We start from the raw sequence: 26,076 nt of genomic DNA on the forward strand, positions 1-26,076 counted from the left end.
TTTTTATCTTCTTGTGCTGAAGAGTTGCAGTTGCAGTTACCTCCTCTTTTAGGAAGTGGTTTGCACTCAGAGCATGCGTACAGGCAGTATTTTCAGTTTTTCCACTCCTGTCTGTCATCTAAAAACTTCCAAGGAATTTTAGTTGAAGTTTTCAGGTATATAATAATGCGTTTAAATGATTAAAAGCATATACATAAATATTTTCATTCAAACTTGTCAAATGTTAGTCTGTCATTATAATAATTCGTGAAACTGGAATAGATTAGCCTAAATAATCAGTTCAGATGGACTGAGATAGTACAGCTGTAGTATGTGTATAATATAATAGTTGTAAGTTTCAATATTAGTCAGATTTATTTTAAATGTTTTGATCAGTTGTGTGAGAACAAATTAATCATTTCTTAAATTTTAATATTATCCTGAAATGTTGTTTTCAGTACTGAAATAATGGTCAGTTTTGTTTTGTCAGAATCATTAATTTAGATAACAGGATTTACATGTCAGATTATCAAATTAATAATAATTAATTAATAAAAATTAATTAATAATACCCTAGTATGATATCTCACATGGCTATATCATTTTCACAATGAACTCGTGCTTAAAAATTATTTGGATCATAGTTATTAGGCAGGGTGGGTTTTCTAATGTGATGTTTGAATCTGAATGTACATGTATGTAAATATTGGTATAACCTTGATCAGGTGAGCAGAGCCCACAGTTTGATGGTTGTACTCCCATTTGGCTGGTCAAACGCTTGCATGGTGCCCCTATCATGCCTATATAATTTACCAAAGGGGATTCAATCTTTGTTCACTTCAGATTACACTATTCTGATAGAAAAGCTCAGTGTGCATGATTTTATCATGCTTTGGTGTGTGCACAAATGGTTGTTTATGAAAAAGTTGTTGCAATATTATGTTATTTTAATGTGTTAAAGCATAATTTTTTTATCTAATGTTATTAAGGAATGAGAATTTTATTAATTGATATACAATAGTTATTGAATATGAGATTAAAATCTTAAAATTTATTTAATGAAATTTTAACATTACAGCTAGTTTACACAGGCAGCACTGTGCAAAAGTGGTTGAACTACATGTATTAAAGACCATTATACATAGGATGACAATATACATTCCAATGATATGTCACATAAATTATTTACACAGAGAAATTTCACAATATGGTGATTGACTTATTATTTTGAATTGTTAAGGCACTTCCCTTCAGCTGGATTATATTTGTAATATATATGCCCTCAGTTTCTTTTCCTGGTTTGAAGTGCATGTTCATGTCGTGTTAAATTTTGTGAACTATTTAAAGACATGTACTATGAGGATTAAATGTGCCAATTCAAAATTTTATTACATAATGATATTTTGTGTGATATTGATTTGGAGAAGTGTTTAAACTTTGATACATATTTATATTGATCAATGCTTATCAGCTTTTAAGATATTGCTTGATTTCCAAAAAACTTAAAATTCAATATATAAGGGCTTCAAGGTACCGGTACTTGTGTAGACGTCCTTGTTGGAATTACTCTGTTTGTTTACACATAGCGGTACATGCAGTCAGGTGTCCTTGAAACCCTATCTAATGGATTCATTATCAAAGTTTACATAAACAGTTCACAACATATCAATTACACCTTTCAATAGTGGAACATATTGCATGTACCTATTACATTGTACGATGTACATGTAGTATCAACCCATCAGATATCGATAGAAAGTTCAAACTGAATTCTAGGAAGACATGGCCAACTGAGATGCATTTTAATGATACTTGCAACTGAAACAGAAAGATGTGATAAACGGTTGATTTTGTGTAGATAGGCCATAAGGAAGTCATGTTAAATATACCAGTAAATAATGCATTCTAAATTTAATGTTACCGGTAAATTAATTTAGTGCACTAAATTTAATGTTGACCGAAAATTTTCAAATATCTGTTTTTCTATTAGATAATTATGAAGTTAACGATAGTTATTTATGGGGGTTTTTTCATTGAATTTTTATTTTTTAATTGTAAGTGATAAATAATGAAATGCTTCTTACTATGAATATAAGACAAATCAATACATTTGTTTTTTGTTCATCTGGTCATAAATTTTCTTGCAAGACTTAAGAATGCTCCCAACAGCTGTTCTCCTGGATGTGAATGAGATTTTTTTTTTCAACCGACACTCTCAAGCTCTTGAATTTGTCATCCAAAAGATGACTAAGCATTGCAGCTTGGCAATGCATTCATTTTCAAATGCACACACATTATAAAAAGTCGACTCATTACACCAGATAGGGAAAGAGTTCTAAGATTATCTTGATATTTGTAAGTATTGACATATATTAAAAATGTGATGTTGACCTTGAGTCTCTATTGTAAATATAAATCTATGTGTACGATCTAGTCATTTATAAATTATTTATTGTCATCTAAATAATCTAACCTTTGCAACGAAAGGGTGTATAATTTACTCAGAATTTTTTAATTCCTTAATGTGACTATTTTTAAGTTTTGAAATGTTTCTTTTTTTAAAAATTGGAGACTGCATGAATGAGGGGAATTTTGTTTGCAAGAAAATCTGTATAAAAAAAAAGTAATGGAGGGAAATATTGCTCCTTGAGGCTGTTTCGTCAATTGGAAATGAACTATTGAAAAAGTACAAAATTGGCGGAACCTTCCTCATCAAAGTTGATGACACCATTATAATGACTATCAAATATACGGACAGTATTGACGGGGATTTAATATAAAGGCTATATTTAAGTAAGCAATAGATGTTTATCTGGATAAACCTGCACTCGAGCCAATGAATCACTGAATTGTTCATTGATAAAGTGACAGCCCAAGCATTTTTCATGTTTGAAGGACCTCCTTAAAAACTAACCTACCATGCTTGCTAGTAGAAACGGTACTATCGGTTTGCAGTATGTGTAATACAAAAAGCTTTTCTTATAAGCATTGATAGTTTTTTATGTTTTCGCTAGAAATATTGGCGCTGTCATGAAACATCGAAAGCTAGTTGAAATGGTGCTAAAAAATGAATGCCATCTTGATGAGTATTTTTTCTTTTCTTTGAAGGATGAAAGCAGTCTAAACAATGTGAAGAAGAGGATATAAATCGGTCTTATTGTGTGTTGGATTACGACTACAGAGGTAAGCAATGGAGTGTAAATAATGCCAGTGTGCCAAATGCCACAACTACATGTATCATCGTTATACCTCAGATTTGACATGTTGAGAGGGACAGAGATTTTACTCAATCTTGTGGTATCATTGTAACAGGTTGCAGACATTTTTTCAATTACAGTTATACCGGTAGTGCCTATATTTGTTCATTAAGTGTAAGTAAAAAATTTGCCTTTTAAAAAATATTCTAACAGTGCAATGTTAATTTTAATGTATGTATAAAAATAAGTGGGTCAAATAGGTTTGGGAATACTCCACATGAAAAATAGATCTGGGTGAATTGTGTGAAATTCCATCAATGGCTATCAGTTACAGCAAGGGACGTTTAAAATTCCTGAGATGTCAGAGTCTATGCAGGTGTCATGACAGCTAGGTAGGCTTTAACACAGACAGAAGTCGTCTGTGGACCTATTATTCAGCTAAATCAATAAGGCATAGCACTAGCTGGTCCATTTGTTTTGGTAAATAAATGTGTATTACCTAAGTAGACTGTGAAAATACACACACATACAGTTTGTTATATGTGGACTGTGGAAATACTAGTAAACATACACACACAGGTTGTTACATCACAGTATACAGACACCTGTGCCTGAGGGTCTGGGATGAGGTGAATAGATGTACATACACCTGGATGTGACCTTTGCTGACCTCATTTTCTACCTTGCCTTTAGTGTAAACATTTATTTGAGTCTGTCAGGTGACAATTTTTTTCGTGGTGTGAACATCAAGGTGTAACTTTCACCAGGGAATATCGGTGTATTGAGGCCAGACTCTGCAGGCTTATGAAGTACTTCATTAAGTATTAAATGAAATAACGAAAGCCTCTCAGCTTCCAACATTGTTTCCTCTCAGAGATTTTTTCACCCTCACAATATGTGGTATAAACATTGCTAATGAACTTCTTGAATATGTTTTTTCCCTTTTCTTCTCTCTCCCTGTTGGCAATACACAAAGTTGTTTTCCAAAGTTTCGGGACTTCTCCCCTCTCATCCTTGCTCTGGTGCCAAAATACGCTCTGTGCTGATAAGTGATAAATTGCGGAATAGTACTTAATATTATTGCGGAGTGTGTTGCGTATGAAAATAAACAAATCCATTACCTGCTGCAATTCCAAAAATTAGAGAGGAAAACTCTAGGAAGGATTTGATATTAATTAGGAAAATTTATTAGTGTGGGAATTTTAAGTGAAATTGGTTTATTCTTCCCTGACCTGTGTGTTTAAAAGATGTTGTCTTGAGGATGTAAGTAGATGAACAGAGATAGGGATGCCGAGAGCAAGGATTACTACACAGGAGAGGCGTGCCGTGATGAATTATGACAGGCTCCCCATAACACAATGTGTGACATTTTTTTCCACAACTGTATTCTGCTCTCGGTAATCGGTGCACCATCTCTTCCATCGTCATTGTTGTGGATCTAGATCATTTACGTTGTTTTCCTCCTCTGATCAGGACTGTCTACAAGTATTCTCATGTAGTGACCGTTTTAACATCCAGGCATTGATTTTTTTATTCCCTCATCAGATTCAAATGTAAGTTGGTTCTCTCAGACAATAGATGTTAATTATCTCTCTGAAATATGACACTTCGTTGTAGTAGTTTAATTTTCATTGACGATTACTGGAGTATTCATGACACAATGACATTGATTTAAAAGACCACTCGTATCTGTTTTTGGGGTCGAGGGTCAGTGGGTTCATTCATTGTAACGACATTTCTGATACTTTGGGGCAGGTTTGTCAGACATTAATCCAGTTATTAAAACAATGGAAGTTAATAGTTCAACTAGATTTCATCAAGATTTGCTGTTGTAAAATGATTTGTCTTGACATGCTCTTGGATATATAGTAATACTGAATGAATACCTACATTCCAGTGCATACGGTCAAAACTGTAGTTAATTCTATTAATTAAGGCACTGAGACGTATTTTATGGGGCATATTGTGCATAAGTCAGTGGATATTTGGCTAACTCATTGAAAGAGAATGTTACAAATAATATTATTGCACATGGCTTAGTTATGTTTGTCTTAATCCCATGGCTGGAATAAAACCAAGGTTAGGGAAAGAAGACAAATGGTGGTGGTCTCTCTGCTCATGAATATTATGACTATTGATTTTGTATTCTCATTCACGAAGCAACATGGGATTAATTCTCTTGTTTTTACAAGTTCAACATATTGTTATAAGTTACCAATAGGGGATTCACCTATTCATTGATGGTTTAGTTTTTTGGGATTTTTTTGGCAACAATCAATTTCACCAAGAAAAAAAACCTAAAGTTTAAATTATGTGCAGACGGTCACATATGCACTTCTACATGATGAGCATATCTTTATTTTTAGACAAGTGAGTCAATGAGTATTGATTGAATTTTCTTTTTCAACACAAGACACCAAACAATTTCATATGATCTGAAGGTTTTTGCATTAAGTTGGATTTTAAGGAGGGGGATGCATTTTATTTTTCACAGATTCACGTATTATAAGCAAAATCAGATTCTTCATGTATCTTAATGTGAAATTTTCATTGTTTGTTTTGATTTTCTAGATGAGTTTGCCTCGACCTTCGGGGTTAAAGGCCCCCACCAAAATTGGGCGGCCCACCGGGCTTCCCCAGCCCCGATCGGCAGGTACAGGTATCCCCACCCCCGGGTCTGTGCACAAAGCCCAAAGTAAGCCTCCTCCTCACTTTGTCGTTGTACTCTTTTTCACCATGTCGCCTGCTGGCGAGGTCATATGTGATCTGTCTGTCATTGTGGATTATCATTGCTAATAGAACCATTGAATGATTTTATCCATGAGAAGATAGACAAATTGCATTTGATTTTTAAATAAAAATGGGGTTCATTTATCATGCATTTTTTTTTCGTAGTTGAAATTTTCATTTTCTTTTGTTGATCGAGGCAAGAACAGAAATTATTAGGCATTTTCTTTATGACACTGCATCATTGAAATTCAAAAGAAATATTTAAATAAGACATAAAATTTGAGTGTGTGAATACACAAAAGTTTTTTTTTTATTAAGTGTATATTTGCATATTTCAAGTGTGTTACACCCTTGTCTTGTCTGGAAGTGATCACTTGAGAATGTACACTTGATAAAATTTGAATGTCAATATCATCATAATGATAGAAAGTTTAAAAATCCTTACCATATCTATAAGGCTATATAAATATTGAACCCCATTTTAAAAAATAAAAGCAAATTCATCGAAAGTTAATTCATCAGGTTTTGAGATTGGGAGTTTTGAAAAGAGAATTGAATGTTGAATTTGCTTTGCTTTTTTTGCTTTTTTGTTTCCTCAAATTCTTTGTGAATGTCTTACTCTGCACACTAGATCTTTTAGCAGTTAATGGCTCAAACATCACCTTTTCTCTGTCCTTGTGCTTGCTCGCACATCTGCGATATTTTACTTTCTGTACAAATTCTCATTCCACTTGATGTTTCTGCCATTAATTGAGAAAGAGATCTGCCTTTTTTGTTGTCTGCAGTGCAGTGTTTTATTTTGTTTTCTTTGAAAAAAAAAATGTGTTGCAAAAATGTTTTAATTTGTTGCTTAAAAGAAAAAGAGATTTTTGTATTGTGAATAACTGTGTGATTTCAACATGAAATAATTGCATGAGTAACTTGTCTTGTTAAAACTGAAGTACGTGTATTGGGCAAATGCTGTTTTGTTTTTCCTTTATGTTGTTTTATTCAAACTCAACTTTCTGACTGTGGGTTTAAGGTGGTCGGTTGCATGCATTTTTCTCTGTAGCTCAAAACTTGTTTCTCAGCCATCCCCTCTGATTCTTCACTGTTCTTCAAAATCTTAAAAAATAAATTTTAAGTGAGATGAATTTACAACTCCGTGAAAAATATTTACAATATTACTATACATCCTCATACATTTGAATTAGGTTTACAGGAATTTACATGCTGTATGCATTCATGATGTTGTAAATTTCAAAAGGCAAGCATGGCATTGATGTTTTAGCTGAAATTTGATTGCCATAGTGGGCATTTTATGACTTCAGACATTATTTCAAACAGAAAGAGGATCCTATACCTTACATTTTGATGCAGCAGCAAGTATTTTGGGAAAAGGATATTGAATTTTTCTCCCTACTAAGCACTAAAGACAATATGAGTATTGTACACATTGAACTTTGAGAAATTAAATTATGATAATTTATATCGTTACACTTGCAAGAGAAACAAATGAAGTCTTACTCTCTTACCATTCAAATTCATAGGAAAAAATCCAAACCATAGCAGTTAGTGCTAATTACTAGGGATAATGACACAAAGGTAAGGAAAGGTTAGCAGTGGGTAGAGGAGAAAAACTACAAATGTTTGCTTCAAAAAGAAGTCACAAAGTTGAGTTTGAGTTGTTGTGCCTATGTTCCCACCCCCCAGTCAATGTGTGACTAGTTGGTGTGTATGCTTGATTCGTTTGAAGGTGCTATAGCTAAGAGTGCCAGGGCTGCAGGTATTAGTGCCAATCTAGCAGAAAAATATGCCGCCGAGATGGTCCAAAAACTCCCAGGTAAAAAAAAAAAATGGACAATAAATCATAATTTTTTAATATAGATTTTTTAAAAATTAGTTTTTAATTAGATGTGTATGTATACATAGTTATTGTTTATTTGGAAAAATATTTTTAGCCATATACCCTAGAGCAGAAATTAAAAAGATACTCTGCTATACAATATACAGACAAAAAATTACAGTTTTCATGTAGAACTCCATCTCAACACACAAAAAAAATTAAAAAATTTAAAAAAATCCTCTTCTGCTTTTTTGACAGCTCTTTTCTGAGTAGTATTTAATAGATAGTCTGCTTTGTTTCTGCACTTCAGCTTACATGTTGTTCTGATAAATATTTTTTTGTGGGTGTTTAGTGAAAGCCTTTTCCCTATTAACACATCTTGTTTTGATTTTCGTTCCATGCTTATTGGTGCTTTCATCTTCTGACCAGAGTTTCATATCTTGCAGATTTATGAATGAAGCTCTTAAAAAGCATTCAAGACATCCCTCTCTTTCATCATTTCTTCAATATTCTCTGTGTTTTGTAGTGTACATATATGTGTATTTTTTATTGCATAGGTGCTATTGTACATGTTTTTAAAAATACCAATATATTTGTTTTCATTAAAAATCACTTAAAGATCGGAAAGGTAAGATAAACCATCTTATTATAAATATGTATGGTAAACCCTGGATCTTTTGAGTATTAATGCTTCACTGACATTAAATTGGATTGCGATAAAGTCTGTGTAATTATCAAGATTAAACCTTTCTTTATTCTGAAAGTAAATATCTTTTTGTAGCTAATGGAATGAGGGATATTTGCTAATTTAATTTAACTGATACATCAAAGTAACACATATTTTTCTTGACTTATTTCCCTTTCTGTTTCATGAATAAACTAGCTAATGTTTGGTCAGTTTTGAATTAAATATGTAATATGATTTTGATATATGAATGTAAAGGGAAAAAAAGAGGTAAATATTGAGAACATAATCCTTCTGCACTTGAGTGTATCAAAAAATGTGAATTTGTCTCTGATTTTGTTGATATGTATGGTGCACTTGTGTGCCCACCCCTCACATAATTGTACATCTGTGATGCAGTATATCACTCAAGTTTTATGAAAATCAGTTTGAATTTTTAAAATGAATAAAGCAAATATAAAATAGATAGTTGTTAACTCATTAAGTTGAAAATTGGAATGTCAAAACTTTAATTAAATTTTCAAGTGCTTGGGTGGTTTTTTTTTCTTTTTTCAGCTAAATATAAGAAAATTGAACAAAATATAATTTGCATTATTTTTTGATACAATGTATCATAATGTTAACATTAATTAATAGAATTTTGTGTAAAAAAAAAAACATAAGTATTCAATTTTTTACAACATGGAACAATATTTTGACATGAATGGCTAGTACTGAAATCATTGTGGGTGTTTCGACAACTTCTTCCTTTTTTGAATTAACTTATACTGCAATGACATAGATTTATTTTAGTGGATCAGTGGGAAATTTTGAGTGGTTTTAAATAAAGGGAAGCTTCCTGATTTGTAGAGCCAATATATTTTTGTATTATCCTTCAAATCTATTTAAAAAAAATTAATAAAACCATGTGGGAAATGGAAGTACGCTTACTACATAATTTCTATTTTTATTCAATGTGTTATTTATTACAAATATAATTGCTTTATTTTTACCTTGTATTATTCTTATTGGGAAAGGTAATGTAGCATAGCCTCCATCTTCCAAGATGCAAGCTTCTGTATAAATGCCAATGCACAAATTCCCCAACTGCAAATACATGTATAATATAAATTATCATTAAAACTGTAGAACAATAGCTTATTATCTCTTTGCAAATTACTGTATTATTTGATTTAATAATTTTATTATATATTAAGACTTTTATTTCATAATCACATAATGGTAATTCTTTTTAATGAAAAAGAATTCTAAATTCTTTTTTTCTGCTCATTAAACAAATCAAATTTTTACATATTTTTCTCCTCTTATATTTTTGTCCCTAAAAGGTCCCGAGGGTCTCCCCCCTCCACCCCCTGCCGATGACTTCATCATTGGAGACAGGGTATGGGTCAGTGGTACAAAACCAGGCCACATAGCCTACATAGGCGAGACACAGTTTGCTGCCGGAGAATGGGCCGGAGTTGTGTTGGACAATCCGGAGGGAAAAAATGACGGATCAGTGCAAGGTGTCAGATACTTTCAGTGCGAGCCAAAGAGAGGTGTGTTTTCACGGATTTCAAAACTCTCCAGAACTCCTGGTTTAACCTCAGTGACCCCAAAACCAGATGACTGTGTGTCCGAGTCTGGGGGATCCACCAGTGTGAAGGCAAATGGGACAAGTCATCTACCGTCTAGTTTGCGACCAACGACCCCCAAGCCAATTGCAAATTCACGGGCATTGTCAACCTCCTCGACAAGTTTGAACAAGGCTGGAGTGGCATCGATTCCTGCTTCAAAGAAACCTGCACTGAAGATCGGGGACCGAGTTCTTGTGAGCGGAACTAAGACTGGGACTCTCAAGTATATTGGAGCGACAGACTTTGCCAAAGGGGACTGGGCTGGAGTGGAACTGGATGAAAAGCAGGGGAAGAATGATGGAGCTGTGTCAGGAAAAAGGTGTAAAGAAAAATCACAACCAAACTATCTTTTTAAAAAGTTACAATATGAACCAAAACAATCAAACTAAACAGTGCTGGTTTTCCTTTTAAGAAAGGAATGATAATGGTATTTTTAAAGTTAAATATGTGCCTGTACATGTATTTCTATAAAATTCAGTAAAGAATCATTGAAAATGTTTTAAAGATAAAAATGTTTGTTGAAGCCTATCATAGAAACTGTTCTGTCATCTCAAGAATACATCATGTCTTTCAACTATTACAGATATTTTGAATGTCGCCCCATGTTCGGATTATTTGCCCCCATCCACAAAGTCACACGGCTGACATCCGGCAATGTTACCAACAGCATGTCTGCGTCCACACCCAGCCCGCAGTCACGGACCTTAATGAACACGAGTCTGAGGATGTCTCGCGAGCGTAGCGGCAGTCAGGACTCGGTCAGCTCAATCAGCTCAACGGCTTCGAGTGTGTCCCGAAGTCGGGTAAGACTCGGCGTCAACTCACTCAGCAGTAACCAGGTACATGCAGCTCTACTGGTGCTCTCAAAAGTTCACTTGTTTTTTCTTTTACTTTTTTCTTCTACAGGGTCTTTAAAAAACTAGAGTTCAATTTTTGAAGACCTTGTTTATTGATTAAGCAAAAAAAAGTTAAAGTTTAGTTGTGATGATTCTTTCAAGGTCAGCTTCACGATTCACACTGCATATCACATGAGCACTGCATTCCCAAATGCGATTTTGCTTAACCTCATTCATTTTCATTAGAGAAGTAAAAATCCTTATTGCACAGCATTAATTTTATCAATTCAAATACTAATGTGTCCAAAATTGATTTTTCTTATCTTGAACTGATTATCTGTAATAACCAAATTGCAATTAAAACTTTTTTATCAAATGTCGATGATGAATCAGATCCACTTGGATCTTTGTCATATTTAATCCCTGTTTTAATGAGCACTTGTTTAGTCGTGTGAAAATTTTCCTCCCAATGATTTGAATTAATTTAGAATATTTAGAATCTAAACTTCTTGACACTTGAAGTGTTGTGTACTTTTAACAACAGTCACATCTTTTGAACCATTGTGAATTGAACACAGCATCACGTAATGCATCATCATTATAGAAATCTGAATGAAAATAAATAATTATGTGAAATGTTTATTCTGTTTGCATGTAATACCTTCATAATTTAATGTATAGCTTTATATTGCATGTATGACTGTTTCCTGTATGTTGTGTTCAATTCATATTCAATATCATGTGTTTCCAAAGAGTAGATTTAGTTATATAGTTTGCATGATCAATTTAGAAATTGTACTTTTAACTTCTATGAATAGAAAGTAAAAAAGAAAAACATCCCCCTTCCATTTCTTGCGATTAACATCATTGCGATTAACATCATCAGTGGCAAAAGGCTAAGTGTAGATTTTTGGTGAAATTTAAAGCAAATTATTTTTTAAAAGATAGCCTATATGCTGTGAAAAAAAACCAAACAAAGAGACTCCCATAGAATAATATAAATGGTAACAATGCTAACTTTTTCAGTTGAATCTTGTACACAAAAAGGTTTGTTATTTAGAGAACTTCACGCAGTTGATGTGATTTGGCTATTGTTTTTTTTCTTCAACAAAAAGATAATTAAAATATTAATTGAAATCCGTGTTAAATCAATTTTTTTTTACTAATATCAATTAATGTTAATGTTTGTTTGTGTTTGGGTCCTGATGCTGACCTTGATAAAAGTTTTTTGAATTTTTTTATTGTGTTTATATGACAAAATTTGTGCTGAATTTGCACGCACATATTTGCTAAAGACAAAATCAAACTATAAAATCAGAATTTTGTTTGCATTGGTAAGCTGCATGCTTTGTTTGCCTGGCCTGACAACCTTCACGGAACACTTTTCTTCACTTTTCTTTCTTTCCTAATTTCTCTCTCTACGTATCTCTGAACTTTGATCCATATTAAAGATATTTATCAACTTAAGAATGAACATTCTTTTCTCTATTTCAATTCTATCAGTGATTCAACTTAGATAAACTATCTAATTAATTGTGCCAACATTTTTATATCCTTGGAAAATGCTTTACTGTATGTAACTGGAATCAAATATTAACTTCTATTTCTGTACTCAGTTTTCACTAAGATAGTCTCTCATAATCTCGAACAATTAATATTCATGTAGAATGTGGAAACTTTACTTTGCCATGTGCTTTGACTTCCCATCATGCATTACTGTGCATAATGAACGCATGTGTGTAAATTCAGCGTTGTATGGTAAATGATGAATTTCAACAAGTGAAAATTGAAATTCAATAATCGAATGATATTATTTGAAACAGCTTCCATTGCTGCAGGCTCGTAAACAGCAGTTATCACCATCAAAGGCTGCTCAGGTTTTTGTCCTATTATAACTTTCAGCTATAAAAGAGCATTTTCATATTTCCTGGGTGCTAATGCATGCAAGTATGTTTGTTGAGAACTGTCGAGGGACTTAGCTAGTCAGGAAATTTGGCTCAAATGAATGGTGGCAAGTGTGTGAACATGTTCTAGATTTTGATGTCGAAGCAATTCGGGAAGCATCCACTCCAGTTATTTTCTAATTTTCTTGAAATCTCCATTAAGTGTTTGAAAGAATTAAGAAACAAAAAAGAGAGAAAGTCAGTTTGATAAAGATGAATGAGTTGCATGGAATGTTAATGAGTGTTGGTTTCTGTGTGAGGTATAGAGTGGGGGAAGGCCATTTAGAAAAAAAATTATTTAGAGTTACTGCATTTACAGTGATTTAATCAGAGGCTATAATAACACTCCTTCCATTTGCCAAAAAAATGTAATTCCTAATCCCTCTAAAGAAAAAATCCAATTAACAATAATTACACCAAGGTGAGTTTGTTAATGAATCGAGCTACAGTGTAAAAAGCGGATTATTTCCTTTACAGTTTTGGCCTGATATTTATACATCTAACCCGCTGAGTTATTTTTTAAAGCTTCTCTGCTGCTTCCATGCTGTATACGCTTAAACTTATTGCAGTATAATGCTGTTTTATATTGGAAATTTCAGCTCTTATATATACCCACCTGTCTTTGATATACTATTAATGAAAGTGGGGGGGGGGGGGGTAAAATTTGACTGCTTCTCTTCAAATCATTCCTCAGAATTTCTCCTTTTGAGAGAAAGTTGCTTAATCTAAAGTTTAATGTCAAATAAGCAGAGAAATCAAATTATTTTGATTATTAATCAATAAAGATGAGCAGCTTCTCCTTGGAAACCCTAAGTTCTTTAATAACCATTTGCATGCTTTTTAATGACAGCTTGGTATGCATGCGGCCAATGCATGAGTTGTTTTATTTTTATTTTTTTGGGGTTGACCAAATGAAAGTCCTAACTTGATATTAATTAATGTTATTAATAGTAAATGTTGTAATATAATAACAATTTATATTGGTTTATCATATAAGCACAATGGTTAAGGTTTAGATAAGTATTTACCGTTATATAAAAATATATCATGTTTCTATAGTACAATATATTACCTTTACACATCTAATGGTAATTGGTCACCATTACTGTCATTCAGAAGTACTTTTGAATATTATGCTTATATGATGATATTTATATTTACATAATATATTATCTAATAATTTTACCAGTGGAGTTGATGCAGATATGCTTTTAAGTATAAATTGGGGAGGGGGCTATAATTACCCGAGAACTATTTATATACAGATAGGTACATGTATATGCAAAACCAATTTATTATCCATCTTATAGACCATGTAATGTGATTAAACTGGTATATTATCTTACTATAATAATGAATAAAAATCCAAAAATGTAAGGAGATTTGGCACATTTAAAAGTCAATGGAGTGAAATGTTACAAGGTATTGGGTAATCATATAGGGACTTTAAAGAGAAAGGGAAATTTCAGAAGACTGTCTGACATCAATCTCTGTTAGCCATTAGTAGAAGTGTATTTCTAATATATATCATGTTTATGTGTGTATGATACCACCGTACTAATTGACTCATAAGCAAGGGGGATAATCTTTGGTGTACCATTAACACACAGGCCAAAACCAGTCAGCGACCTAGTTCTCTAAACCTGACCGCCACCACTCAGGCCCTCCAGGTGAGTGCCCCCATTTCTACGAAGATTTTTTTTCTCTACCCCTCATGTATAATATGGCATACATGTAGAAAGAATCCTTGATTGTGGAATCCCTCTGGTAATTTTGGGAATTTGATGCCTTTAATATCATTTCATCGAAACCTTGGGATGTAGTTGAATTTAAATTGAAATTAAAAAGAAGGGAATGCTTGATCTTTTTTGCAAAGTGCATAGCTATGGGATGTGTAATAAATTGAATTTAAAAAAAAAAACTTGGGCAAATTATGTACTTGTTTTCAATAAAGGAGAGCTACTTTAATATAATACTTGTATTTACTCCTATTGAAAGCACCTCCATAGAAAAAGTTAGCATCAAAAAATTACATTTGATAGATGAATTAAAAATGTATTTGCCAATGGTCATTAACAGATTTTTAGAGTTCATGAAGTGTACCCTGAAAAATGAGGACAGAGAGCAGATACGTTCAAGATGTTACCCTTGTTTATTTCGTTAACATCTGAAAATTTCTCCTGTAATCTATTAACAAACAAATGTGTTTGGTAGAGGGTTGTTTTTTCAAGTAACACCTTTCATAAAACTTTTTCTTGGCGTACAAATGTCTTCCAATACATACTCCTTTGGTTCTGTGGGTATTTTTCTTACCTATAATCATCATACATGTTTATATATTTGATGTAATTTCACAAGTTGTTACAATTTTAATAAATGCTTGTGTTTGAAGTGATTTTGTAATAACACAGGCTTTCTTCTCTTTCCTCTTGCACGGCCATTCTATAGAAAGCACTGAAGGAGAAAGAGGAGCACATAGAACAGCTGCTGAAGGAGCGCGACCTTGAGAGGGCAGAGGTCGCCCGGGCCGCCGCCCAGGTCGATGAGGTGGTCAATCTTGGCAATATTTTACACTTCACATCACGTTTGTAAAACAAAGATATTGGAGACAGAGAGAGAAAGAGAGAGAGAGAATTACAAGTTGTATTGGTCTCTCTTAGGCACTACACTTCCATAGTAAAATACATATGCAAATGACATTCTGGAAACATGAGAGAGAGAGAATAAGAAAGAGAGAGATCATTCATGAAAACTATGAAAAACAAGGGTCTTCCTGGACTTATAACAATTGATATTTAAATTTGATGAGGATTTTTAGTCCCTTCGTTCTTATTACCTGTGTTGTTTGAATAATCTGTTTATTCCTCTTCTTCCCAGGCTGAAGGACAGCTAGCCAATATGAGGAGCGAGCAGGACAGATTCCGTGATGACACGGAGGAAGCCACCGCCAGACTGAGGAGTCGAGTTGAGGAGCTGGAGAAGGAGAGGAGTGACCTCAACTGTAAACTTGAGGATGAGCGCAGGTAGATATCTATATAATTGTTGAAATTATTTGTCCAACACATTACCTTGAACGTACCTTATGCTAGTTGCCTCATAAGCATGCAAATCTTGTACGAGTACATTTTTTTTTCTGTTTAATTTACAGAAAAGTGGAGGATCTACAATTTCAGATTGAAGAAGAGGCCATTTCTAAAGATGACTTAGAAGTAAGTTGTTGTTAACAATACTGAGATATTTCTTTTCAACTATTTTCTTAGGAGATTTATGTTTATTTTCATAAATTATATTTTTCTGTAGTCTCAGACAGAGGTGGATGAAGAAAAGTTAAGAAGTCTGGAGAAAGACCTGAAAAAGGAAAAGGAAAGGGCAGATAAAAGTGAACAAGAGTATTTCACCTTAAAGGTATTTCATTTCTGTTTGATCAATATTTTTGGTTATGATAGATGAAAAAGACTTAATTTGATGAAAACGCATAAAGTGATTTATTATCATGCATGTTCATTTGATGCTCATAAAAAGACTGCCTCTGAATGTCAACAAATAAATCACTTGTGTATATATTACAAAACACATGATCTTTCATGGGTTAATTTTGTAAACCGTGCAGTTTCAAGGATTCATAAAATTGTGGACATTTGTCCTATCAATTGAGATTGCTGTCACATTTCTTAGATCACAGACTAAAAATTGAAACTTGCAAAAAGTAATTATGAAACTACAGTATTGTCATAAACTGAATATCAATTTTAGGCAATGCTGAAAGACTCGACAGATAGATTGACCTCCACAGAGGATACGAACATGTCTTACCTTGACCAGATAGAGGAGCTGACGCATAAGCTCTCACAGGCAGAATCTAAAGTCAAGAGTTTTGAATCCTCACGACTAGAGGAGGGAGCCAAGGTAGTGAATTGTGTGCTTTATTGTTAGTGTTAATTTGGTACCAGTAACACCAAGGGGATAATAATGTTGTACTTCTTCTTGTAGGACTATTTCTTGTGTGTGTTTCTGTGAAAATAAAAGTTTTAAGAAGTGTTATAAGTAAGAAGACAGTATACGCAGTATAACAGTCTATTTTGCAGTTGTATATACATGGCTGGCTATTTGCCAAATTTTTGCAATATTATTCTCTTACAGCAACACCTTCGTGTATAGAACTATGTTATGCAAGCTTCTTTTTAAATGATTTTTGCATCAATTGCAATACAAACTCATCTGATTGTCTTTCAGATTTCAATTTCACTTTTTTCAAAAAGTTTATGAAATTCATTTGTGTTGTAATTATTCTCTTATCTTTTGCTTTGTGCACGAGATTCTTGACAGGAATGAGATTTCTTGTATGAAAAAAAACCAACAACTTTTTTTTAATATTTTTCATTTCTTTCTATTCTGCTGCTCTATTTTCTTCATACACTGCACCATTACAGGCAAGTCAAGTTAGCATAGAGCTGATGGAAAAGTCCAATCGTCTTGTGGAACTAGAAGATATTCTCTCTACTCGTGATAAAGAAATCAAAGAACTTCACTCTAAACTGCATGAAGTGGTATGTATGCTGCCAGTGCAGCATAGCTGCAGCATGAACAATGCATAAGTCATTTCCCCCATTTTATTCAGTGTGTGATATATTTCATGCATCGGTTTCATTTGCATTTTCATTTTTTTTTCACCATGCTTGGTAGTAAAAAATTTTTTCAAGAAATCATACGCATTTTACTTGAATTGGTAACATATATTCCATAGCAAAAAATCTTATGAAACTACTGCATTAAAACTACATGTATGTAACTTAGTTGTACTTTTGAAGAACTCACTCTCTGTAGAATAACTTGTCATGAACAGTAGACAAAAAATGCTGCTAAAAATTTGCACCTTGTTAGCAATTTTTGAGTGATACATGTATATATATATATATATTACTGTGTGATTTCCATAACCTTTGAAGTAGCTGTTTTGGCTAGTAAACTTATCATGCTTTCACTTCCATATCATAAAATTGCATTCATATTCAATTTCATCTGTCAGATGCAATTTTTGTGTCGAAAAATAATTTTGTTTTCTTCTATTCATTTACAAAAATTGTTCTGAAATTGAAGTATGAATGCTTTAGAATTAAATTTTCAATGACGGTTCTCTCTTTCACATGCTATATATGATAATAATAAAATCCTTTGTGCACTGGTTTCTCGTAGAAATCACAATTCTGAATCCCGTCTTTTTTCTGTAGAAAATCGGTCTCTGTCGGCTGGAACTGTTGTTTGGTTGCGGTGAATTATAAACAAAAAACAAATTATATTAACTTGTAAGTGAAGGACAGACTACATCACTCTTCTGCTATAGTTGCACGAGCTTGGCTTGGCTTTTTCATTTTTACCAAAATTTTAATAATTTTCTAAGACCTGCATGCAGAATGGAATTATAAGCACTGACCTACCTAGTATATTTAATCAAGAATTACTGAAGGGCGTTTCTTTGTAGCTTTGGGTGAGAAAGATGGGACAAAACGTAGATTGAATCATGTATTCAAGGGCAAAAAAATATCTGAATTTTTTTTTTGGCAGTTTTTGTTTATTTTTATTAGCTAACATTAGTTGTACATTGGTTCTCGTACACAGTAGAATATTAAAATATTGTAGAATATAGTAGAATGTTAGCTTTGATTAAGTTGAACACATACATAATTAGTGTATATTGACGTAGAGAAATTTGTTTGCTTACTGTTTTGTTTCGTTTTTATAAAGGTGTTATGTCTCGAAACTCAGGTAAATGAACAAATTTTAGTTTGAATGGATGATCTCTCCTTCTGAATTCTACATCACCAAGAAAATCTAGAATTCAGAGTTGCATGACTTATCCTTTTTCTTTGACCTTGAAAAGAAAGGGGGTGGGGAAACTCCCATTTCCTGATTTATGAGTTTGTACAGAAAAACTGCCTGATTTTTCATTGTAAGTTTGAAGTGATATCGGAACTTGCTGAGTTTCAGTCAGTGTCTTGTGTTGCTGTGTACAAAATAGCTTGATCCTCCCCCCTGAAAATCACTAACCCCCTCACACAACCTGTAAACTATAGTTGACACAATTAGCACTCTGTATCTCAAATAGTTTTAGACATATTTCATATCCAAACTCCTCCCGATAATAATTTTAATATGACAATAGCAGTACATGTATTTGTAATTATAATTACTGGTAATAGAAGAAAAATTTATCAGTTGTACTCTGTAAAATAAAAAGCATGGACTTGTACTATGATATGTCTTGGCATGAATAGAGCTTTAATGCATATTGCTGATATTTTTTTTTCTCCAGACATGAAATATCCTTTTCTCAATTTCCCATTATCCATGATTTTTTTTTTCTCCATGTAAATGGGGGCATGTATTATACTGATCCGGTATATTATTCTCCATTGTATTGGTTTATACCATGTAGATCTAATGAAGACAACTTCAATCTTCTGGAATGTGATTCTCGGTTTCCTTTGATATGATATTTCCTTGCTTGTAAATTGTGCGAAAATAATTTTTCGAATTCAAATGTCCTTGGAATCAGATTGGTTAAGAATAGCTTGCTATTGCCTGTGCATTAATTGTTTCATCAAAGTAAAGTTTTTTTGCAAACTCACCTCCAAAAATAACATAAAATTAACAAAAAAATTTAATTTCATTTCTAAAAACAATATTTATTTCTTATTTGCTCATAGTTGTTGCAATGATCTGTAACAATTTTGTAATCATGTAATTTAGTGTAACAAACCAGTCTTGAGTGTATAGACTCTAGTGCTCAATGTGATAAACTATTGATGTAATCTGTCCTTCCCTTATACATTCTATGATTAAGTACTGTGACTATGAATTGCTTGCCAAATCCTTGCTTCTGTTTTGTTTCAGCGTGATGAATTAAGTGCCAATCAAGGGAAAAAACAAAAGATGCAAGAAACTATAAATAGTAAGTCATTATTTCAAAAATATGAGATTGCATGCTTAGATTGTTAATCCCAGAGTTTTGCATGTAAGGGAAATTAAAAAAAAAAAAAATTACACATTAACTTCTTATTTCTAAAAGAAAGAATTCAGCTGGTGAAAATAATACTTGCAAGTAATATTTTTTTAGCGTCTTTGATTTTGCGCAACTTTATGCAGAAATATTAGAACATTCTGATTAGAAAAATTTTGTGACAGTTGGATACAGTTGAACTTAGTACCTTGTACACCAATATCTCGAATACAATGGATATGTCGAAGTGATTTTTTTTTAGTCCCAAACACTTAAACTTTAAGTATTTTACCCTTGATAGCTCCAATAGTCGGATATCGAGAAGTTTTTAACCAGTCCCATATTTTTCGAGATAACAAGGTTTGACTGTATATAATTTGATCCACATGTATGTATGGTTGTTTGTTAAATTCTTGTGATTGAGGAGCTGGGGAAAGGTTAAGGTTCAACATGATATCCCTTGATTTTGCAGACTTAACTACTCAATTATCAGGGAGAGATGAAGCTTCCAACCAACTCAATTCAGAGTTACAGAATCTGAAGTCCCAGTTAGCGGGTATGATATTCGTAAAAAATCTTTGAAATTCCAGAATTTTTTTTAATTTAATATCTGCACAAACTTTAAAAGATACAAGTTTACATATATACTGGTACATAGAGCCTTAGAGGTTGTACATGTACCAATTCTTTTGATTCTTAAAGATTTTAGCACACAGTTTTCTTGTCAATTACTTATAGCACTCAGATTTTAGCGGTAAGTATGCAGCTCATCCTTAGTTTTTTTTTCTATTTATTTATTTCTCAGAATTACAAAGAAAGTTAGATGCTAGTCAGGAACAGAACGACCAAATCACAGAGGAGAAAATGAAATTGGTGAGTAGTGTCTGTGTGTCCATTATGTCATGGGGCTCTGTTCATAAGGTTATGATGGCAGTGCTGTAGGTCTGCCTTGGTTACTTTGCAGCAGGGCTCGGGAAATAGATTCCATCATCAGCTGTCTATTTGGACTGACACTGTGCAAAATTTGATTAGTCCGCAGAAAATTCAATCTGCCCACAAAAAATTGTTTCCGGTATTTATATTGATTTTTTTTTATTAAAAAGATACATGTATGATGATAATGAAAATTATCTCTTTTTTTTGTCCCAAAGCTTTCGCATCGAAATGTGTACAATAACTTGGTAATTGGTCCAAGTCAGATTTAATGTCAGGATTTCTGCAAGTGTTAGAGATTTTGACTAGACATTGAATGAAGGACATATATTACTTCAAGTCCAGCTGCAGTCAAGTAACAGTTAGTTAGGATAGGCTAGGAAGTATAGTTATTATTGAAATGGCACATGTATATTGTAATCTTTCATTCTTTAATTTTTCAAACCATTTGTTTGTTAAAAAAATGTTACAAGCAAAGGAGAAGCAGAGATTTTTTTTTATGAAAAAAAGTAATTCATGTACCATAATAGAATGTTCTATTATACGTGTATATCTCTTGCTCTTTTTCTCTTATATATCATATCATAAAAGTTTAGATAACGAACAGAGACCCATGATTCATTATGCCATCTTTTTTTATTTTATAATCTTCATATTGTACATATCTGTAGAAGTTGTTGTTACATATATACTCCTCTCCTAAGCTTTTGTACAAGTGTGAAATCGGTGTCTTCCCCGTGACATTGGCTTCAGTGTGGGAAATGAGTGTTGGATTTATTAAATAAAAAAATCTTCATTGTATCATCAGTGTATTTTTTGTATATCCATATTTATTTTATTTCATGTATTCATTTTATTTTTTTTCATTTTTATACTACATTGAGAGGTTCTTGTAAAAAATCATGATGGGTGTGCTATATATGTTGTACTGTATGATATGCTATTGTGTTTTCACATTACAAGCTGATTTTTAAAAAAAAATATATAGATAAATACACATAGTGCCGCTAGAGAAGAAACGACCTCCAAAGATTCGAGATCATCCAAATCATGTCGCCTCTTTCATTTTCCTTGGAATTCATTTTTGTTTCATTTTTTCATTTTGATTAATGATTATGATTTTTTGTCTTCCATTCCATGTGCCTACTGAGTTTATTAGTGTAGAATTCAGAGCTTTCTCCAGAATTGTTGTAATCTTCGGTGTTTACTGGGTGTAGTATATAAGCTAGTACCGGTAGTTAAACAACAAAGAGTTACTGCTTTCAGTAGTGAATATGAACACATTTATTTATCACGTTTCCTTTAATATCACACGGATCACCTTTATAGTAAATTGTTGATTATCACACTGTTTATGTATAAAAATGATGCATAAAAGAAACAAGTTAGCTCCTGTGATGAAATGAAATCCCATGGTATGTAAAGGGATGACATTTTCATCTAAAAAGCTTATTACTACCAGTTTTGATGGTTTGGAAATATTTATAAATGCATATGTGGTTAAAATCACACTAATTTTCATAATGATGCTATAAACCTGTTCTCCCTTTGACTAGTTTTGCTTTTTGTTAAACCACTATAATTGTAGTTCAAGTTATATAATCACATGAGCACAGTATTTATGATGATTAATATATGCACATGGTATGGTGTACCAATTTGTATCATTTTATAGGATACGTTTTGCAATGTATTTAGACTTGATACAAATTGAATCATATTGAACGCGATGATTGATATAACAATTGAAAAGATAGCTTGGTTTTGTGTATTAAATCACAGATGATACATTTTGTATCTGTCTTTGTTTATGATGGATGATGCAATGTACCAGTATCTTAACATGATATAAATTGAATCATTTTATATATTGATCAGGTGTGATAAATCTGCATAGGGAAAAATATAATGGTCACATTATATCATTGTATACTGCAACATGGTTATTTTCGCCCTGTGTAATTTTCGTCTGTCTACACTTGCAAACAGTTTTGCTCCGTTATATATTCGCCCAGCCATAATTGTGTTTAAAGAGAGAAAACTTAAGACATTGGAATTGGCCCAGTATTAAATTTGCTCCTGACAACAAGGGTGAAAATATCACAGGCGAATATTTCCCTGTATACAGTATATTACATATCTCGTATTCTATTTTTACACCCATATAAATATAATGATACATTTATTACAATTATAGAATTAGATTAAATATCATTTAAGAAACAAAGCTTCTGGGTCTGTAATATCGCAGATATAGAATCAGTAGGCACATGGAAATGAAGAAATGTTATGGAAGTTTTCAAAATGATTTATTTGAATTGGTTGACAATCAGTTTTGAATTTTTTTTTTACATATATTCTTTCTTGCCTCCCCTTACTTATCAGGAGCACCAAATGAGTGAAATGATGAAAAACTCGGGGGATAGCTCAAACAGGCTATCTATGCTCAACGATCAAGTGCAGGAAAAGAATAGGTCAGTCTATGTTTAATGCTTCTTAGCTGGATGGCTTCTTGATGAGAAATTTGCTTTGTATGACATTGTTGGCTTGCACAACCAAAATCTCTTCTTTATTACCCTTTGTAATCTCTGTACTAATAGCCTAATTAACAGACCCCTTACGTAACAGCTCTAAGGGACCTTTGTTCGTGAGAAAGGTCCCGGACTTAAGAGGGCTCGATGGTCGTGGCTATTTTTAGACTGTATTGATCTCCTTTAAAAGAAGAGCTCTATATGAAAATATTGGAAAATACTCAAATCTAAAATGTAAAATATTTGGATTTTTTCTTCACTAAATAATTGTTTATAGGTTAACAAATCAAATTTGAAAGTTGTTGGTAGATCTGATGGTTAATTTGCTGACTATTGAGCCTCCTTAATTAACCCTAGAACTTTTACCCTTAGAATGTTCTAACCATGGCTTTATATAACTAACACCTTCTTGCCCTCATCTTACTCGAATTGTTTTACAGAATTGAAGACAGAAGGACATGGATTCATGTTCTGGGAAATATATTACATCTAATGTACTTTGAGTTCAAATAAATATATTGAAATCTATTCAGAGTTTTATATTTATTAACATTTTTTCTAATTAATTTTTTTTAAAGCCTTAATTCAAGAATTTACTGATTTAATGTATAATATAATTTTAAAATCTTTAATTTAAAACTTTGCCTTCACTACAATGCATTTTTCATTTCAATCGCTTATTTGTCCAACTTTTAATGAAAAATCTTACTTCTCCCACCAGGTTAAGGTCACCTGTGTCTTTTTCTTTCTGGTGTGTCACTGTCATTAATGTATGAATGTAAATTGATACTCAGCTGACTTTCTGGGTATTTTCTATTTTAACAGTAAACAGATTCACTATCGACAATTAGATAAACTTTTAATTTTATGATTATTATACATGTATCAAATCATATGCATCTTGCATAAAAATGAAATAATATAATAAACATGTATGCATGGGGTAAAAAAAAAAATGCCTAACTTTGGGCATGATTGTAAAATTACCATTAATGCCAATTGGCAAATTGAGACCTAATAGCATAGAAATTGAAATTTTATCCTTGGATTTCTCATTCTGGTGTTAAATATTTTGAATTGCAATGATTTTCAGAAAAATTCAGGATCTACAAGCCGCCTTGTCAAATTCTACTCAACAATTGGGAAAACTTAACGACGAAATTGAGAATCTTAAAGGGGAGACAATTAGGGAAAGGGAAAATATTGTATCTAAATATGAAGAATCAGCTAAAACACAGAATAGTCAAATAGAGGATTTAGTAAGTATAACTGCATTTCATTTGAATTACGTGTACAAGGTTATCTTATTGATAAAGAAAAATTAAGGTTCATGATTTCTTATGAAATTAGATATTAACCAGGAAAATCAAACCTTAATATTCAGAAGAAATTTGTGGTTTAAATTGACCAAAGATGTATGTTGTGTGCAGCATTTGTTTGACACAAGGTCTAAGTTTTTCTCTGACCTCATCTTTTTATATCTTTTACTATTACGTATACATGTACATGTAGGTGATGTTTATGCATTGCAACATGTGATTGAAGAAGCTATTTGTTCCATTAATATGCACAAGATAACAGAAGATACTTGAACATGTATACTACAATTTTTCTCACAGCAAAAGGAATTATCAAAAGCAAAGTCTAAGATGCAGAAAATGTCAGAGGACCACAAAAAGGACAATGAGGATGCCCTATCGCGTAAAATCAAGGAGATCGAGGAGCTGAAGAAACAGCTACAGGAGAGCATCGAGGAACAGGAGAGGCAGGCCGTACAGACACAGGCCCATAAACAGGTGCTGGAGAAGATCACCATGGAAAAGGAGGCTCTACAGGTGAGAGACAGGGGTTACTCAGGTCAAAGGTCTCAAATGACAGACACAGGGGTCACACAGGTCAGAGGTCTCAAATGACAGACACAGGGGTCACAGAGGTCAAGCATATTTTAAATTTCAATCTCACTTTTCCTCTGCATTCCAGGTATTCCTTGTAAATGTTGTGGAATGTATTGCATAGATAAAGACGTCTTGATCGTATAGAGGTTTATTTAGAGCTCGTTATTAGCTTTAGTAACGTAATGTCAAGCATTATGATGTCATAATTGAATTAAAGTTACACAAAAGTTGGTATAATCCATGACAGTAGCCGTGGAGCCAGTTTTAAATTCTGTATTCTAGATTCAGAGTGCACAAAGTTTTTCTGACATTTAACATAGAGATACATTGTTAAAACCACCATGACTAGCTTTGCTTTGTCAACGTTTTCACTTCACATCAACTATGCATCGATCATCTATTATGTTATATTTTTGATTTTAATCATAAAGTACATGCAGTCATTTACCACATTGCGATACTGTAACCTTCATAATTGCTTTTCCCACAGCATCTAAAATCATGGAAGGTAGGTGGGCCTGTAGGCCCCGCGTGGTCACTCATTGTCTGAAGTCGCACAATTTATCTCTCTTCTACTACACCACCTCCCCGAAACCCTCCACTCCACATTTAAACATAACTCCAAATCAGTTGTGTTTAAATTGGTATGGTGTGAAGAAATACTAATCTTTGACAACAACCTCTTAATCAACTCCGAAGTGGCTTGATCTATTATGAGCATTTTTAATGAATTTCTTAATTTAGAATAATATTACAGTATATGAGATTTATTTTAAATACCTGGTATATAGAATTGATATGTGTTAGAATTTAAAAAAAGGGAGTGTGAAAATGAAGAGGAGAGATGAATTCTGTTTGAGAAACAATTCAACTTTTTTTTCTAATCTGTGTGTGCTCATTGTCAATTTT

At 32.8% G+C, this 26,076-nt stretch overlaps 1 protein-coding gene across 21 annotated transcripts in view; it reads left to right on the forward strand.

Annotated features, from left to right (window-relative positions):
* The first annotated feature begins 42 nt into the window (after nucleotides 1-42).
* The window catches only part of LOC128190740 (CAP-Gly domain-containing linker protein 1-like), a 38,231-nt gene continuing 12,197 nt past the window's right edge, over nucleotides 43-26,076 (forward strand). For 3 of the 21 annotated variants that reach the window (XM_052862894.1, XM_052862897.1, XM_052862916.1), the window contains exons 1-21: nucleotides 43-155; nucleotides 3,088-3,162; nucleotides 5,748-5,871; nucleotides 7,642-7,728; nucleotides 9,742-10,351; nucleotides 10,616-10,871; nucleotides 12,692-12,745; nucleotides 14,422-14,481; nucleotides 15,260-15,358; nucleotides 15,689-15,834; nucleotides 15,960-16,020; nucleotides 16,112-16,216; nucleotides 16,565-16,717; nucleotides 17,242-17,358; nucleotides 18,554-18,574; nucleotides 19,703-19,760; nucleotides 20,281-20,364; nucleotides 20,614-20,681; nucleotides 23,127-23,215; nucleotides 24,366-24,531; nucleotides 24,892-25,107. In XM_052862894.1, coding sequence (XP_052718854.1) covers nucleotides 5,748-5,871; nucleotides 7,642-7,728; nucleotides 9,742-10,351; nucleotides 10,616-10,871; nucleotides 12,692-12,745; nucleotides 14,422-14,481; nucleotides 15,260-15,358; nucleotides 15,689-15,834; nucleotides 15,960-16,020; nucleotides 16,112-16,216; nucleotides 16,565-16,717; nucleotides 17,242-17,358; nucleotides 18,554-18,574; nucleotides 19,703-19,760; nucleotides 20,281-20,364; nucleotides 20,614-20,681; nucleotides 23,127-23,215; nucleotides 24,366-24,531; nucleotides 24,892-25,107 — 2,574 coding nt within the window. In that variant the 5' untranslated portion in view covers nucleotides 43-155; nucleotides 3,088-3,162. Of the gene's footprint in view, nucleotides 156-2,630; nucleotides 2,773-3,087; nucleotides 3,163-4,566; nucleotides 4,730-5,747; nucleotides 5,872-7,416; nucleotides 7,729-9,741; nucleotides 10,352-10,615; nucleotides 10,872-11,894; nucleotides 11,916-12,691; nucleotides 12,746-14,421; nucleotides 14,482-15,259; nucleotides 15,359-15,688; nucleotides 15,835-15,959; nucleotides 16,021-16,111; nucleotides 16,217-16,564; nucleotides 16,718-17,241; nucleotides 17,359-18,553; nucleotides 18,575-19,702; nucleotides 19,761-20,280; nucleotides 20,365-20,613; nucleotides 20,682-23,126; nucleotides 23,216-24,365; nucleotides 24,532-24,891; nucleotides 25,108-26,076 lie in introns of those variants that run through there. The other 18 variants (XM_052862900.1, XM_052862901.1, XM_052862902.1 and 15 more) reach the window with 18 other exon arrangements.

This window comes from Crassostrea angulata, chromosome 6, assembly GCF_025612915.1.
Source record: "Crassostrea angulata isolate pt1a10 chromosome 6, ASM2561291v2, whole genome shotgun sequence".
Taxonomy (NCBI): Eukaryota; Metazoa; Mollusca; class Bivalvia; order Ostreida; family Ostreidae; genus Magallana; species Magallana angulata.